This window comes from Labrus mixtus, chromosome 8 (assembly GCF_963584025.1).
Source record: "Labrus mixtus chromosome 8, fLabMix1.1, whole genome shotgun sequence".
NCBI lineage: Eukaryota > Metazoa > Chordata > Actinopteri > Labriformes > Labridae > Labrus > Labrus mixtus.
The window spans coordinates 11792176-11806343 of NC_083619.1; the positions used below are offsets into that span (position 1 = coordinate 11792176).

The window sequence follows — 14168 nt, forward strand, 5'->3', positions numbered from 1 at the left end:
CCCCCCCCCCCACAGAGAAGCATGTAGCTGTTGTCAAAACCAAAGAGAAAACAAAATGTGAAGAGCCTGCAAAAAGTCTTCAAAATGCTGCTAGAGGCAGTTCTTCATTAAAAGGCTAGATCGATCCCCGCTAACATGACAAGCTCCTAAATATGTACGTGTGTCTTTGATAAATAAATGGTTAAATAGTTAATTGTTCTCCATGTGTTTGATCACAGAGGTGCAGTAGTTAATACAACATTTAAATCTTAAACATTTTATCAATGCACTATTAAGCACCTTAACTTTCTGCATGCTGAAACCCCATGTCATACAGATGGTGCCCTTTTTATTTTTTCCGCCCCGTGCCCTTCAGCAGCCTGAGTACGCTACTGCACTAGCTGCTTAATCTAATTCTTTTTTAACCCCTGAATTCCTGTACATGCATGGTGTTTCCTTCCTCTTCTTGGACGCTGTGCTCAATTGTGTGTGAAGGAGTGTTAATGTGTCTATCATGTCGTGTTTTGGGGGGGAGCTGCATGATGTGGGGAGACGGTAATGACTTTCCAGGGATTTTTGCCTTTGCAGACGTATGGAGAGAAAGTTACGACGGAACATAAAAGCTTACTGTAAAAGCATGTTGAGGCTCTACACAGTCTATTAGGCTGCAGGGATAAATAGCATTAACAAACTGACCTTTAGTTTGTTTTATTTTACTTTAACATGCGTACTGTCAGTGTCAAACATAACTGCATACTCAAAGAAGACAGAAGAATAAATGGATGACTGCAGATGCAATCATTGGTGTGTCTGCATGTCTCCTGTGCAATAAAACGTAAGAAACCAGACAGTCAGGTCGGCAGTCGCACTTCTGCCAGGCCCGTAGCTCGAGCTCTGCCAAAGCGTGGCAGTATAATTTCATCACACCGCTGAGAATCTGCAGGCACCAACTGAGATCATAACCATGCCATTTAAGACACCGGAGTGGTCCAATGAAAACCCGCCATTTTATGTTCGCTGCAGCTCCCGCTTCAAACATTACACAGAAGTATGATGTCAATTGGTCTCGGATAATTTGGCTCACTCATGTAACTGTCTATCGCAAGTATGTAAAAATAAACATGAGTGATGTTAAACAATATCTTCTTCTTCTCATGAGATATTCAAAACTCTGAAACAATCCTCACAGTTAACCGCATGCTGACAGTATATGTGAGGTACATATACAAACCTAAAGCTGGTGGGGGAAAGTTTTCAGCTCATTTTAGAGTACTGTTCACTAAAAAGTCATGAATTCTTCCAGGTGACCATACAGTGATTACAGAAATACATAACAATTTCATTACAAAGAAAAAGTTGAAATGATAAGAAACAAAATGTTCTATTGCACAACTCAATCCCCTCCAGGGTTTTGTTGTAGAGGCTTAGTCGGCGTAGGACTTGACACACGACTAAATGAGTGCTGCTGTTGTGGACCCAAAATAACTTACTTAGCTCAAGGCTGTCTGTTTTTGTTACCTGTGAGGGAATGCCTTGTACATTAGCGTTTTGCTAACAATGGCATGTTCACATAATGTGTTAACTTATTGAATTGAATGTACATGATCTGTCCCTTTCAGATAATAATAAAATATGTACAGAATTTAATTATGAAAGTCAAAAGAGAAGATAACAAACAGGACTCATTAAAAGTTGTGTTTGCTGTATTCTGTTAGTGGACAATGGTTGGGTCATTTTAAGGTCACTGTTTTTTTGCTACTTGGGTAGCAAAGTGAATGTGCAACATTTTTTTTGGGGGGGGGCATTTTGTGCCTTTATTGGAGAGATAGGACAGTGGATAGAGTCGGAAATCAGGAAGAAAGAATGTAGGAAATGACATGCGGGAAAGGAGCCACAGGTCGGATTTTAACCTGGGCCGCCCGCTTCGAGCACTAAAGCCTCAATTCATGGGGCGTGCACTCTAACCACTGTGCCATTAGCGCCCCAACGTCCAAAGTTTTTTTTACAGACTTGTTATAGTTTTATAGTGTGAATAAACAAACTTGGTTCATCCTTCGTTTCATCTGTTAACATAATATGTTTTACCTTTATCTCCTCTTAGCTCTGTTTTGGTCTACACCAACTCCTGAGGAAAGTGTCTCATTGTCTGGCAAATGTTCATCTGTTTCACACAAGTTTTTCAGTTTTCTTTTTGTTGTTGGGTTGGTAGTAATGAGCAGAAGTAATCTGTTCAAACAAAAATGTAAAGTTGCACTTGGTAGAACCAAAACAATTAGCTGAAGGATGCTAAAAAGCTTGGCAGGGTTAAGTATAAAGATGTGGCAGAATACTCACACATACAACAGTTAACAGGGGGGGCACATAGCCAAGCGGTCCCATGTATTGAGGCTATAGTCCTCAATGTAGCAGCCCGTGGGTTCAAACCCGACCTCGACACCTTGCTGCATGTAATCCACCTCTCTCCTCTCCCAACATTGTCTCTCTGTCCTATCTTAAATGCGACAAAAAGGCCCAAATATTCACTTTAAAAAATCACTGTTTTTTGATCAATTGTTAACATGAACATTTTTAAGTTAAAGCTACAAACTCCAGATGGTCTTCGGCATAGTGTTGAGATTACCTCCATATGGTCACATTGTACTCTGTTCATTTAGAGCTACAATGTTTTAACATACATTAGCTACATGTAACATAAGGACAATTATTTTAGATGATTTTTAAATAATCCCTAATCGGAATCTTCTGAACTGGAAATGATGAAGTTTTAAATTCGGCAAAGCTTCCCTTTTGCAATTAATTCTTCCAACATACTTTGTCAGAGACTTGGCTCTTTAGATGGGCATGGAGTCAGCAAACCTGCAGGACACACACATACACACACACACACACACACACACACACACACACACACACACACACACTCACTAGCACACACACACGCACACACACACGCACACACACACACACACGCACACACTCACTAGCACACACACACACACACACACACATACACACACACACACACGCACACACTCACTAGCACACACACACACACACACACACACACACACATGCACACGCACACACACACACACACACACACGCACACACTCACAGGGAACAATCTAAACAAGAAAAGATATATGCCCTCTCTCAGTGTTTTTTAAGGCTCTCTTGGCTGCTGAATGAGGGTGTGTTTCAGCTAATATCAACAGTTGAGCCGGTGAATGTTTCACAGAGGGACCCGACTAAATGGTCTGTGATAGCATGTAGCATTCTCCTACTGCTGTGGAGGAATGTGAGCGAGGAATTTACTGCACCTAACGGAGATGCTTCTGCTCCATGTGTTTTTCCGCTTGAAATTGTCGAAACCCAACCTCTCTTCTGATACAGCTGAGTTATGAACAGAGGAGAGAGTTATGAAGTCCTTTAATTTGTTTAACCACTGAATAAGCTCTGCTCCAACTCTAGCCATCACCTTCAACTCTCTGCAAGAACAATGCATGCATGTGTTTGCTTAAAACGGCTTGAGTTATTGTGCAAGGCAAAGCCAATACTGAGAAGGGATGACAAGGGAAAACATGCGTGGATGACGGTTGAGTTAAATCAGTCTTCCAACTAATGGGCCCAGTGCCCGCATGCTGTCATACAGAAAATGACGATGCTATAAGCTTCTGTCAGACCTCATTTTTCTAAAAGATCACATTGACAAATATAAGCATTCTGGCTGGATTATCCAAGCTTAAACTGCACACAGAAAAAGATGCACAATTCTGACACTTAAATGCACATGCCGACACACTTTCTGTCTTCTAAATCTGTGAAATACACGAGCAAGGATCTATTTCATTTTCCAGTTTTTGTGTTGACTTTATAATGAGCCAATTTGTATTAAAAACCATTTCAGCTCAACGGGACTCAGAGCCTAACGTATAAGGCACAGTTTGGTGGTTTTGCTGGTTATTAGCAACCATGTCATTACACCCATGAATTTCCAGAATCCCCCCGGTGAAACATCTATTATCTGCTGACACGATTTTTGGTAAAACCACTGAAGAAATGTATATGCCTCATGTTAAAAATATGAGACTGCTAAGCACAGACTATACGGAAACACCAGACAAACCTTCTTACGAGTATATCTGACGACCACATTCGCTGATGTTCCTACATGTGCAGGATTTTTAAGAAGCAGGGCCGGGGTGCGACAGAAGCTGCTGCCCTGCATGTTTTCCTCACAAAGCTCCCGAAAGAAGTGATTGGATGTTGGGAGAGCCAATAGGGAGAGAAGTAGCAGGTTATTTGAACTCTCCTCACATAGCTCAACAGAACCAGACAACATCCTCTGTCTGACTTTCTAACAATATTCTCTCACAAGAGCACAAGGATCACTTCTTTACTACTTGTAACAACCTTTTTTTTAAAAATACCTTTTCAATAAATTCATCCAGGATGGGAACCTGCTGCTTCTATTTACATCTGGTTGGAGTCTACAGATGCACCTGTTGATTGAAGAAAACTCTCCGTGTTAAAAAATGAACAAAGTTGCTGCCATGAAGTCTGGTACTCTGCTACATTTAAAGGACGGCAGGGGAGCTGAGGAGAGGAACAGACTGAGTTGTGTAGATTTACCTCAGAGCAGTTTGACAGACGGAGAGAGAACAGATCTGCTGCGATGCAACAACACCTCTGAAAACAGCTCCACGATCAATTACAGAAGATATGGGTAAGCAAACACTTCTCATATTGTTTTATGACATGATCACGCTCAAAACAGATGGTCTAATTTTGTGTTAGAGTTGTAATTGGCTCCTAAAGGCAGTTATAAGGTTGATATATTCATTTACAATTTTGTGTTGCATTAAAAAATCAAAACCGGCTTACGAGACACCAGTATTTAGCACAAAAAGATGAAAAACAAATACAGGCACACAGTAGATAACCGACTATTTTTTATTTTTATTGAGAGATAAAACATCACGATGCTCATGAAGAAAGCCAACTTTCAAGATTCAAGTTCTATAACCTTCCTGTTTTGTCCTCATCTGTTCACCTAGTCATTTCTGGCTCTCTACTCCTACATTATTTCAAGTAAAACATGTTGAATGAATGAATGTTTGCATTCATTGAGATGTGGTTCAACAGTCTATTGCAGTTTTAAAACATTTCATTTATAGAGATAATTTAACAGTCTCAGCAGATGGCTGTTCAACATGATTCAGGTTCTGCTCGAGGTTTGCTTGTCCAAAGAAAGGTCTTCCTTGCCACTCTTGCACAAGTGTTTTGCAAATGGTGGAATTATGTTGGATCTCTGAAAATAATATGACAAGGAGTAGAATCCAGACCTGCTTTTTTAATGTCTCTAGATGATTTTTTGTTGGCCAGGAGGGATTTGTAGGTGGCCCTCTTAAATGTACAAGATAACTTCTGATATCTCCAGGTCTCGCCTGGGTGGGGTTAAAGTCCGCCACAAGAGGCAGGTGCTGCAGGACATGGCCCGACCCCTGAAACATTGGCTGTACAAACACCGGGACAACCCCTACCCCACCAAGACGGAGAAGGTGCTGCTAGCTCTGGGCTCACATATGACACTAGTGCAGGTAAGAGCAAGCATGAAAGATGAAACAGCGATTGCAGCTACTACATGTTCATGTTGAGTTGAGAGTGTGTTCTATAACAAGGTGCATCTGTGCAGGTGTCAAACTGGTTTGCAAATGCACGGCGGAGGCTGAAGAACACAGTGAGACAGCCAGACCTGAGCTGGGCACTCAGGATCAAACTTTACAATAAATACATCCAAGGAAATGCTGAGAGACTGAGCGTGTGCAGTGATGAAACTCACTCAGATGGTATGGCTACAATATATCATTCTACAATGTGTTTAACTTACCTTTTGTGTGTTGGAAATGTGGAAAAAAAAGATATAAACCATAATCTTTATCATAATTTATGACTTCCTTTCCATACATTTTAAAAGTGGTTAACGTTTTGTTTCCTTTGTTGCAGATGAAGATTGTCCCTTAGAAGCTCCCATCAGACAATCAGACTTTGGCAGATCATCATCCCACAAGAGTGCACTCCAGAAACAGGGCAGCGTCCTGGCCATGGCGGACTCCGCCAACAGTTACAACAGCGTCTCACCACCATCCAAGTACAAGAGCAGTTTACTGAACCGATACCTGAACGACAGCCTGCGACACATGATGGCAGTGAAGTCTGATGGCGTCACCTCAACCCGCAGGGGGAGGAGCCACTCAGAGTCTTTCAGCTCCAACGAATGTGACCGAGATGTCGTTTCCCCGGCATCATCATACGAAACAGAGGCCAACTTTGTCTACCACATGGGTGAGACATGTTAGTTTTCTATCTCTGTGCAGGACAATATCACAACATAACTTTTTCACAAAATGTGTTTAGGACTTCTTGTAATTAGGACTGATATTATGCATTAAATCAAAGCAAGTTATGTAAGTAAGTACATCATCAAAGGTAGATGTGGAGGAAAGGAGATGGGAGAAGCCTCAGTCCACAGAAATCCTCAAAGCTTCTGCCTTGCTAATTGCAGATTTATGTTGAATTTAGCTAAAATGACAATTTAACTACCCTGCTTCCCCTTGATTCTTTTTTAACACACCACAGTGTACAGTTAAATAAGAACAGACCGTACAGAAACGTCCACATGGCTCCTCAGAGCTCAATGACTTTAATAAATCTCTGGCAATACACTGAAAGTCAGCAGCGATATTCAATTATAAAGTTATAGCTAAACTTGACACCTGGGTGCCCTTTCAGTCCTACAGGGAAACCAGTAAGCTGACAACCCTCAAATCTGCTCAGGTACAGGAGCCAAACCTTTACAAACATTACTAATAAAGACCAATGCAGACGCTCAAATCCCTCATTTTAAAATTGGATGGCGCTTGTGCTGGCTGCCGCTGCTCACCGCAAATATCATTTCCATCTACGAGAATGTGCCATTTGTTCCGCTTCAGCTTCTTGCCGTGGTGGAAATGTCCAGTCCAGTCTCAAGGACAATTACAGAACGTCTGAGACTTTATTCTTCCCCGGGTGAGAAGAAGAAACCTCAGCCAAATGTAGAAATGGAGCAGTCTGTCAGTACTGCGCTGAGGATGTCTCATAGAGCGAGTGTCAGAGCTGCCACTCAGATGTGAGGAAACACAGAGCGAGATCTCTAATATCCATCTGAGGCTGTGGCTTTCCTTCCTTCACTCTTGTGTGCTTTGGCAGGCGGACACTCCCTAGTGTAACCCTGCAACTTCAAATCAATCTAGATTTACATTATGTCATAAGAGCTGTGAAGAGATTTTTTAAACAGATTTTACTCTTTAGGCTAACAAATAAATGTCTCTCTCAAATTATACAATGGATGCATTCATGCGTTGCTTAAAGTCTTGAAGTTCTTTCATCAATACTTTTAAAGTCTGTGACCAGGCATAAGATGTGTCTAATAGACTCTGTCCACACTGAGTCTATCAGATACACACTTTACACTCAGTTTATCCACAAACTGTATGAAACATGGACGTAGTCTCAGTGACGTCAACCTTTTGTGTCTGAAGAGGCATTATGAAGCTCAACAATGGCGGTCTACCTAACTTTTGGTCGTTCTAGTAACAGGCAAAGAGGTGGAGCTGAGGCAGGTCTTCTGCCTACTTGCAAACAGCTACAATGCGGCCACCTGTTAGCCTTGATATAATCAAAATGGATGAATTATAAAAAATGTCAACACTAGTAGAGTTTTTACCAATAGATAAATGAGCTGTTGAGACTAAAACCTTTTTTTTGTGCCAGGCTTTAAACATGTTTATTTCGTCTGGAAAAGGGGTAATTTTAAAATATACGATCTAAAGTGGATTCCTTGTCTTTTGGATTCCATTCCTTCCTTCTTTTTTTCCACTTTCGCATTGGCCTCATTTTTTAAAACCTGAGGTTGCCGCTTGGTTTAACCTTGCTCTGGCCCGCAGATTGGGATAACCTTTTTAAACATTTAAACAGGCTTATATTTTATGTTTGCCTTAACATATGCCTTAACATATTATAAATAAAAAAATAATTGAATAGTGATTGTATGAATGAATCAATGATAAAATAATGATTATCATTAAATACATTATTTTTATGAAATTCTATGACATGTTTGGAAAAGCTTGTTTGCTGTCTTGATAAAAGTTAGCTGAGAAGACTGATACCACTAATTGCACTCTTTTTTAAAGCTAAATCTGAAGCTATTGGCTTACTATTTAAAATGAAAACAGAGGGGCTAACAGCTTGCTAGTTCTACAAGTAAGAGGATTTAACTACTTTGAACATTTCGTTCATTAAAAACCTAAATGAATTTGTGTTATCCATTTAAAACATTTGAAAGAGAAGTTGTGGCTTTACAGGGGTTACTGTATGTCGCCATCTTTTGGTTAGCTGGGTTCAGTTTCTATCTTGAACTAAACAAGTGAAATATAACATATTGATATTTGCTTCTTAGAAGTGGCTGAATGATTAGCCTAGTTCTTTACTTTTCAATGGAAAAAAAGCTAGCTGTTTCTCTGCCTTTAGCATTCATGCTAGGCGAAGTGAGACGTCGTTAGCGTCAGCCCTGTATTCAGGATGTAGCCATGAGGTATCAATGGTATCAATCTTGGCATCTTTCTAGCAAAAGAAAGCAAATACTCATATTTCCCAAAATGTTACTAGCTTCCTTCAAACATGCTATTACTCGCTCACTTGAAATTATTTTTATTGGAGAACCTGGAGGTTTCTTGATGTCATCATTACTCTGTATGTGGGCAGCAGAGAGTGTCGAGATGTTTGTTCTAACATTTAATGTCTCCCTGCTGGTCATATTAAGGGTGTTTGTGACCTACAGCGGCTCCTTAGTGGAGGTGAGGTGGAAAGTCAAGCTGCCAAATTCATGACAGGCACTGACACCATTAACACGTTTATACTTCACCCGCGAGACGACTTAAACAGTCACTAAAGCTCGAGAGATGGTCGAATAAGTGATGCCACGACACAGTGTTTCACAAGAAAACTTTGGACATATCAGTCTGAATCCCACAGACGATTAAAAGTCTAGTGGAATAATACGTGTTAGTTATATTACAGCTTAATGTTCAGAAATATGAGGCGGTTTACACCTAGTAACACGGTCCCTGCATCCCCTTCTGTATTTCCTCTGAAAGACTAGAGAGCCATAAATGTGACCAGAGTTGTGTTTTATTGGACACAGAGCTGTAAAAAAACATATCTGGACAATTGCCTTTCTGCGTTTTCCGCAAATTTGTTCCAAATAAAAACATGCAGAGGAGACTCTCTTATCCACAAACCATATCAAGAATATGAAGTGTTAAATTATTTTCTCAGTACGTAGTTGTTTTTCAGTTTGGATCCAAATGAAACACCTGTCAGAAGGTGTAAGTCACGGACTTTGGGTCATAAGGGGATATGAATCCCTGCTAATGTTATACCATAGATAAAAGTGTAGATAAGTCAAGGTTTTTGGCGTATCCGTATATATTAAAGTAAATGTCACGATTGAACAACTTTAATATCTGTCCATAAAAGCAGATTAAGGCCATGTTACATGTGGATGTCTGGCTGATGTGAATGTGATCAGTCAGCCTATTTATTCTCCTGACGATAAAGCTAAGACCTCCTGCTCGCAAAGCTGTGTTAGCAGGGCTTATATATCAGTATTGTTCAAAAGCAACCCTTGCTGAATTTCTTTGGCTTTAAATTATAACTCAAGTAAAGACAACTAAAAATATAATTAAGATTAAAAACTTCTAAATCAATACTAAAAAAATTTTGTTTTTTTATTTTCATTTGCGGATGCCATCCTCAATGTAACTGCCACTGCACTGTCAGCCTCCTAGCTAACATTGGTCAGAAACAAAGATTTTGAAGCTGTACAGCATATTAAATAAATAGAAAAAACTGCTCAAATGGGAAATATCCTTTAATTTATTCGGCAGAGGCCAGGGAGGGACTAGCTTAGCAAAATGACTGGAAAGCTTGTTTGGCTTCAAGTTAGTTAGTTCAAACTAGTTCCTGTGATCCAAGTGATCTTTGGAGGAACAGCTAGATCAATCACTCTGCTATCTCTCTCTGATTTATCCATCAAGCTATATCTGGTTTTTCAACAATAACTCGCAATTTACAATAAACCCAAGTTAGACGTTTATGTCGGAATTTGTGATGAACAGTTTTTTATGATCTTAAGTTGCAATTGTTAGTTTAACACTTCAGTTTTTTTTTTTTACAGTTCCACAAATAAAACATCATTTGTTGGTTCTGGAGATGTCTGTCGGAGAATTTTTTCACCTTTAGTTTGGACAGGTACAGGCTAGCTTTTTTCCACTGTTTGTACTTGCAACGCTAAGCTAACTAACTCCTGCATCTAATTCTCTGTTTGAAGGTATACCGTATCTCTGTTGTCAAAGTAGTGAATGTTAATAGCAACAGCAGGCAGCTTCATTAAGGTTTAACATTTTGTTGCAGTTGATCCCTGCTATAAATTTGACTCACCAGAGTTAAAATAATGTTTTTTCTTGGTAACAAAAATACAACAGAGGTACTAAAGTACTTTCTTGGCAGCTAGTCATATGGCCAAAGAGAAAAAAATCCCAGGGCCGTTCAGTAGCAAAATAGCATAAAACAGAAAAATGATTTACTATCAATAAGTAGTTTTTTTTGGCTTCAGCTAGCTTAAAGAAATCAGAGACGGGGATGTTTCGGGCTGTTAGCGTTGAAAGACTGTGTTTCACTGAGGGCCTTTAATTTCCCCGTCTAGTGCTCGCTGAAAAATCCAGTTCGACCAACTTCTATCTGCTCCAATGAATAAAGGCAATAATCCAAACCTGAAATGGAAAATATGCTTTACATATAATGCACGCTTAGGCATTGACCACAAACAGGAATTGTACAAGCGGTTTAATATTACTCATAAGTTTTATTTACTCAGCTCTGGCTTCTGATTCTGCCAGAGATACTGAGTATGATTTCAGGCCTTTTAAGAAATAGACTGACCCTTTCTCCAGATATTCATTGATGGGGAAAGTGCTTTTCAGGCCTTGAGAAAAAAAAAGAGATGAAGGTCTGCAGGGACCACTTATGGAAAGGAAAAGACATATAGTGAACTAACTTTACAGGTGCTAGTAGAAAACTCAGTGTCAGTATGTGACACGTTGCAGATATCCGTTTATTCTAACCTCAAAAAAGAGAAACTCTTTAAAAAAAAAAAAAAACACCCAGAGAGACACATTGGGCATGAAGTAGCTGTATAGACAAAGAAGAATATATTTGCACTTTGAGACACCATTACATGCACAAACAAACACGCTAAACCCACTCATAGTCACAATAACTAACATGCAGTCTGAAAACTCTCATACATTTGTAATAACACAAGGGATCGCTTACATGAGGTCTAATCCGGCCTTGATTATACTTTGAATATACTCTGTATACAATTTCACAGCCATCATGTAAACTGATTTATAACATCTATAGATGAGTCTTTTTCTTCTCTCTTCCAGACACAATGGACTATTCTTCAACTAAATGTGACAGGTGAGTGTAATTTAACATTCTCAAACCCTTTTGGATGATGTTTTTTGAAACTTAACCACCACTTGTGATTCATCGTTCTGGCTTTATATCAAGATTCCTTCCTGCTTTAGATTTCTGAAACTGTTCTTCAGATGGATTTATCCAGGTAGTGCTTACCATGAGATTCAACAATCAATCAACCTTTATGAAAAATCTACTTATCATCAAAGGGCAACACTTAATCAAGGCAGTTACTAAAGTATATAAAATAAAAGCCACAAGAGAGATTGACTTTTGGACAAAATGTTTTAAAGCTCCTGTGAATGATTTTAGTTTTGTGTCGATTTTTTAAAAAAGTGGTACGTCTTATCTCCATGCTGATCTTGTCCTGTATATTTGTAAGGAATGTTTTCTTACATCCTGTTTCACTTATTAAGAGTATCTACAGTGGAAAATGTAAAAACAAAAAGGCTGGCACTTCAGCGTCTTGTGTGACACCTACTCTGCAGCAGCAGTTACATACACTAAAAATATCGTTAAAAGCCAGTTTTTATGTTGATGTTCTGGCTTGTTTGATGTTCTGGTCATAATTTCAGTTTGTTTAATTACTAGCATAAAACTCCACACAGCAGCTTAAGCTCATGTGAGGAACTTTGTGTTGATTTTGGCTAGTGGTTCAGCTTGTCCCCTTACTAATTATTTTCTTGTCCATGGTGTTTTCTGACATAATACACCATCTTGCTTTCTTTAATAGTTCAAAATATTTGATATTGAAATAGTCAATCTTGTTGCTGATGGTCTTGTTTGAGTTTTTAGGACATAAAGAGGAGTGTTTATTTCAATTGGTTTCAAAATCAGTTAAAAACTATTCTTTTCATTTTCCAGGAGGGTCTTTTTATAAAGATATATTAAGATGATTAAAAGGTCAAATATAATAAAGATATTTTTTTAAAAGCTGTGGAAATCTGGAAACAACTCTAATTAATTTATAACCTTCAAAACAATTCTAAAGAATAAGTTTGTATTAAAAATCTATTTAAAGTGAAGAATACAATACAGATAAGTAAACAGTTAAACATAGAGGTTGGGAGTTTAAAAACAATTTCCAAATCGTCCAAAAGGCAAAAGTGTATTATACTTTAAGAAGGAATTTTGTACAAAGAGTTAGTTCTAGTAAAATAAAAAGCAGTCGTATTGAGGTTCTTAGAGGTAAAATATGGATATTTAGCAATGCACTGCATAAACTGCAGTTTTTCTCATATATTCGCAGTGTTCAGCAGCAGGAGCGAGTCCAGCAGAAACGGGTCGATCAGGACTGGAGGGAGATCCATGCCGCTGTCGCTCTGACCAACTTGGCCCGGGGCCAGAGCTGCACAGCAGACCAGGGCTGCGTAACCATTCCAGGCCCAGACCAAAACTTCACCAGAAAGCCTTTCTCATTTACAAGGACGACTATCATAGACACCATGTGTGTCACTGGACCCACAACTGCTCTGAGGCAGAGCTGCACCGTGGGGCCTGCTCTCACCAGCCGAATCATCCAGAAGTCCTCTCACATCTCGGAGGTTCAGACTGTTAACGTGGCCCTGCCTAACACTGTGTAGGCATTTTATTTGAACATCTGGCTTTAAATCATTTTGTATAGTTATACCAGATGTTAAAGTGCCTTGCAATTTATGAACAGCCTCTGGTTGCTTTGTAAAGTTGATAAACTTTGACACTTTTAATCCTTTTTACGTTCTAAAATGGAAAAAGTGACCGTTGATTTTTTTTCTACACTTTTTGTAATGTTTGTAATTTCTCCCTGTTGCCGTCTGTTGCAGTAAGTTATATTAACTTCATGAGACTGGATGATCATCCAATGCTAAAGTTTGACAGCAGCTATTTTAATAAACTCAATGTGAAATCTTCTGACCGGTCATTTGCTTTAAATCTTTGCCTCACAGTGGCTGAAACAGCACAGGCATGTAGAGCTGTATTTAGTGGTAGATTTCATGTGGGTAATTGTGGGCCTTGTAGTTTCATATCTGTTCAAATTATTTTGGTTGTAGTTTGGGCAGGAGTTGTGGCTTCATAACAGGGAGACAGTGCTTCAAGCTAAGAACATTTGTTCAAGTTTTTCCTCTGAGCTATGATCCAGATGAAGAGGGATTCACAGGGATAGACTGACAACTCAAATGGGACAGTGCAGTTGCTGACTGAAAGATGGCAGCAATAACCAATATTTCTAGACCAATGGATCAAATAATGAGCATGTGGAAGTGGCTGCTTTTGTGAATCAACAGATAATTATCAACTGACTGCTTCTCACCATGGTATATGTTTCTAAAACAGGCGATGAACAAACCTTTTAGTGCACAGAAACAGAAACTAGCTTGCCAGTAAAGATGGAGCATTTAGACGTTTAGCTAAAAAGCAGAGTTAGCTTAGAGGAACCAATAAACCGAACTGAAAGGCATGCAGGCGAATGTCTCAGTTATGTTTGGCAGGTTCCCTATACGGCTGGGAATATTTGGATGTCTCACAATTTGATTTCAATTCTTGGGGTCACAATTTGATTGAGAATCTATTTTCGATTCATAACGATTCTGGATTCACGATTCAATGTCTATTTTTTGAATTAG

At 39.2% G+C, this 14168-nt stretch overlaps 1 protein-coding gene across 1 annotated transcript; it reads left to right on the forward strand.

Annotated features, from left to right (window-relative positions):
• Nucleotides 1–3491: 3491 nt before the first annotated feature.
• On the forward strand, nucleotides 3492–13546 carry LOC132978933 (homeobox protein Mohawk-like). Its single transcript, XM_061044308.1, has 6 exons — nucleotides 3492–4705; nucleotides 5420–5579; nucleotides 5675–5828; nucleotides 5986–6324; nucleotides 11532–11565; nucleotides 12815–13546. Exons 1-6 carry the CDS (start codon nucleotides 4515–4517, stop codon nucleotides 13146–13148), a joined length of 1212 nt encoding a protein of 403 aa, XP_060900291.1. The 5' UTR covers nucleotides 3492–4514; the 3' UTR covers nucleotides 13149–13546.
• Nucleotides 13547–14168: the final 622 nt, after the last annotated feature.

Coding starts and splice junctions, on each gene's coding strand:
- LOC132978933 (XM_061044308.1), top strand. CDS start 4,515: ATGAACAAAGTTGCTGCCATGAAGTCTGGTACTCTGCTACATTTAAAG. Junction 5,580..5,674: donor CACATATGACACTAGTGCAG/GTAAGAGCAAGC, acceptor GCATCTGTGCAG/GTGTCAAACTGGTTTGCAAA. Junction 6,325..11,531: donor CAACTTTGTCTACCACATGG/GTGAGACATGTT, acceptor TCTCTCTTCCAG/ACACAATGGACTATTCTTCA.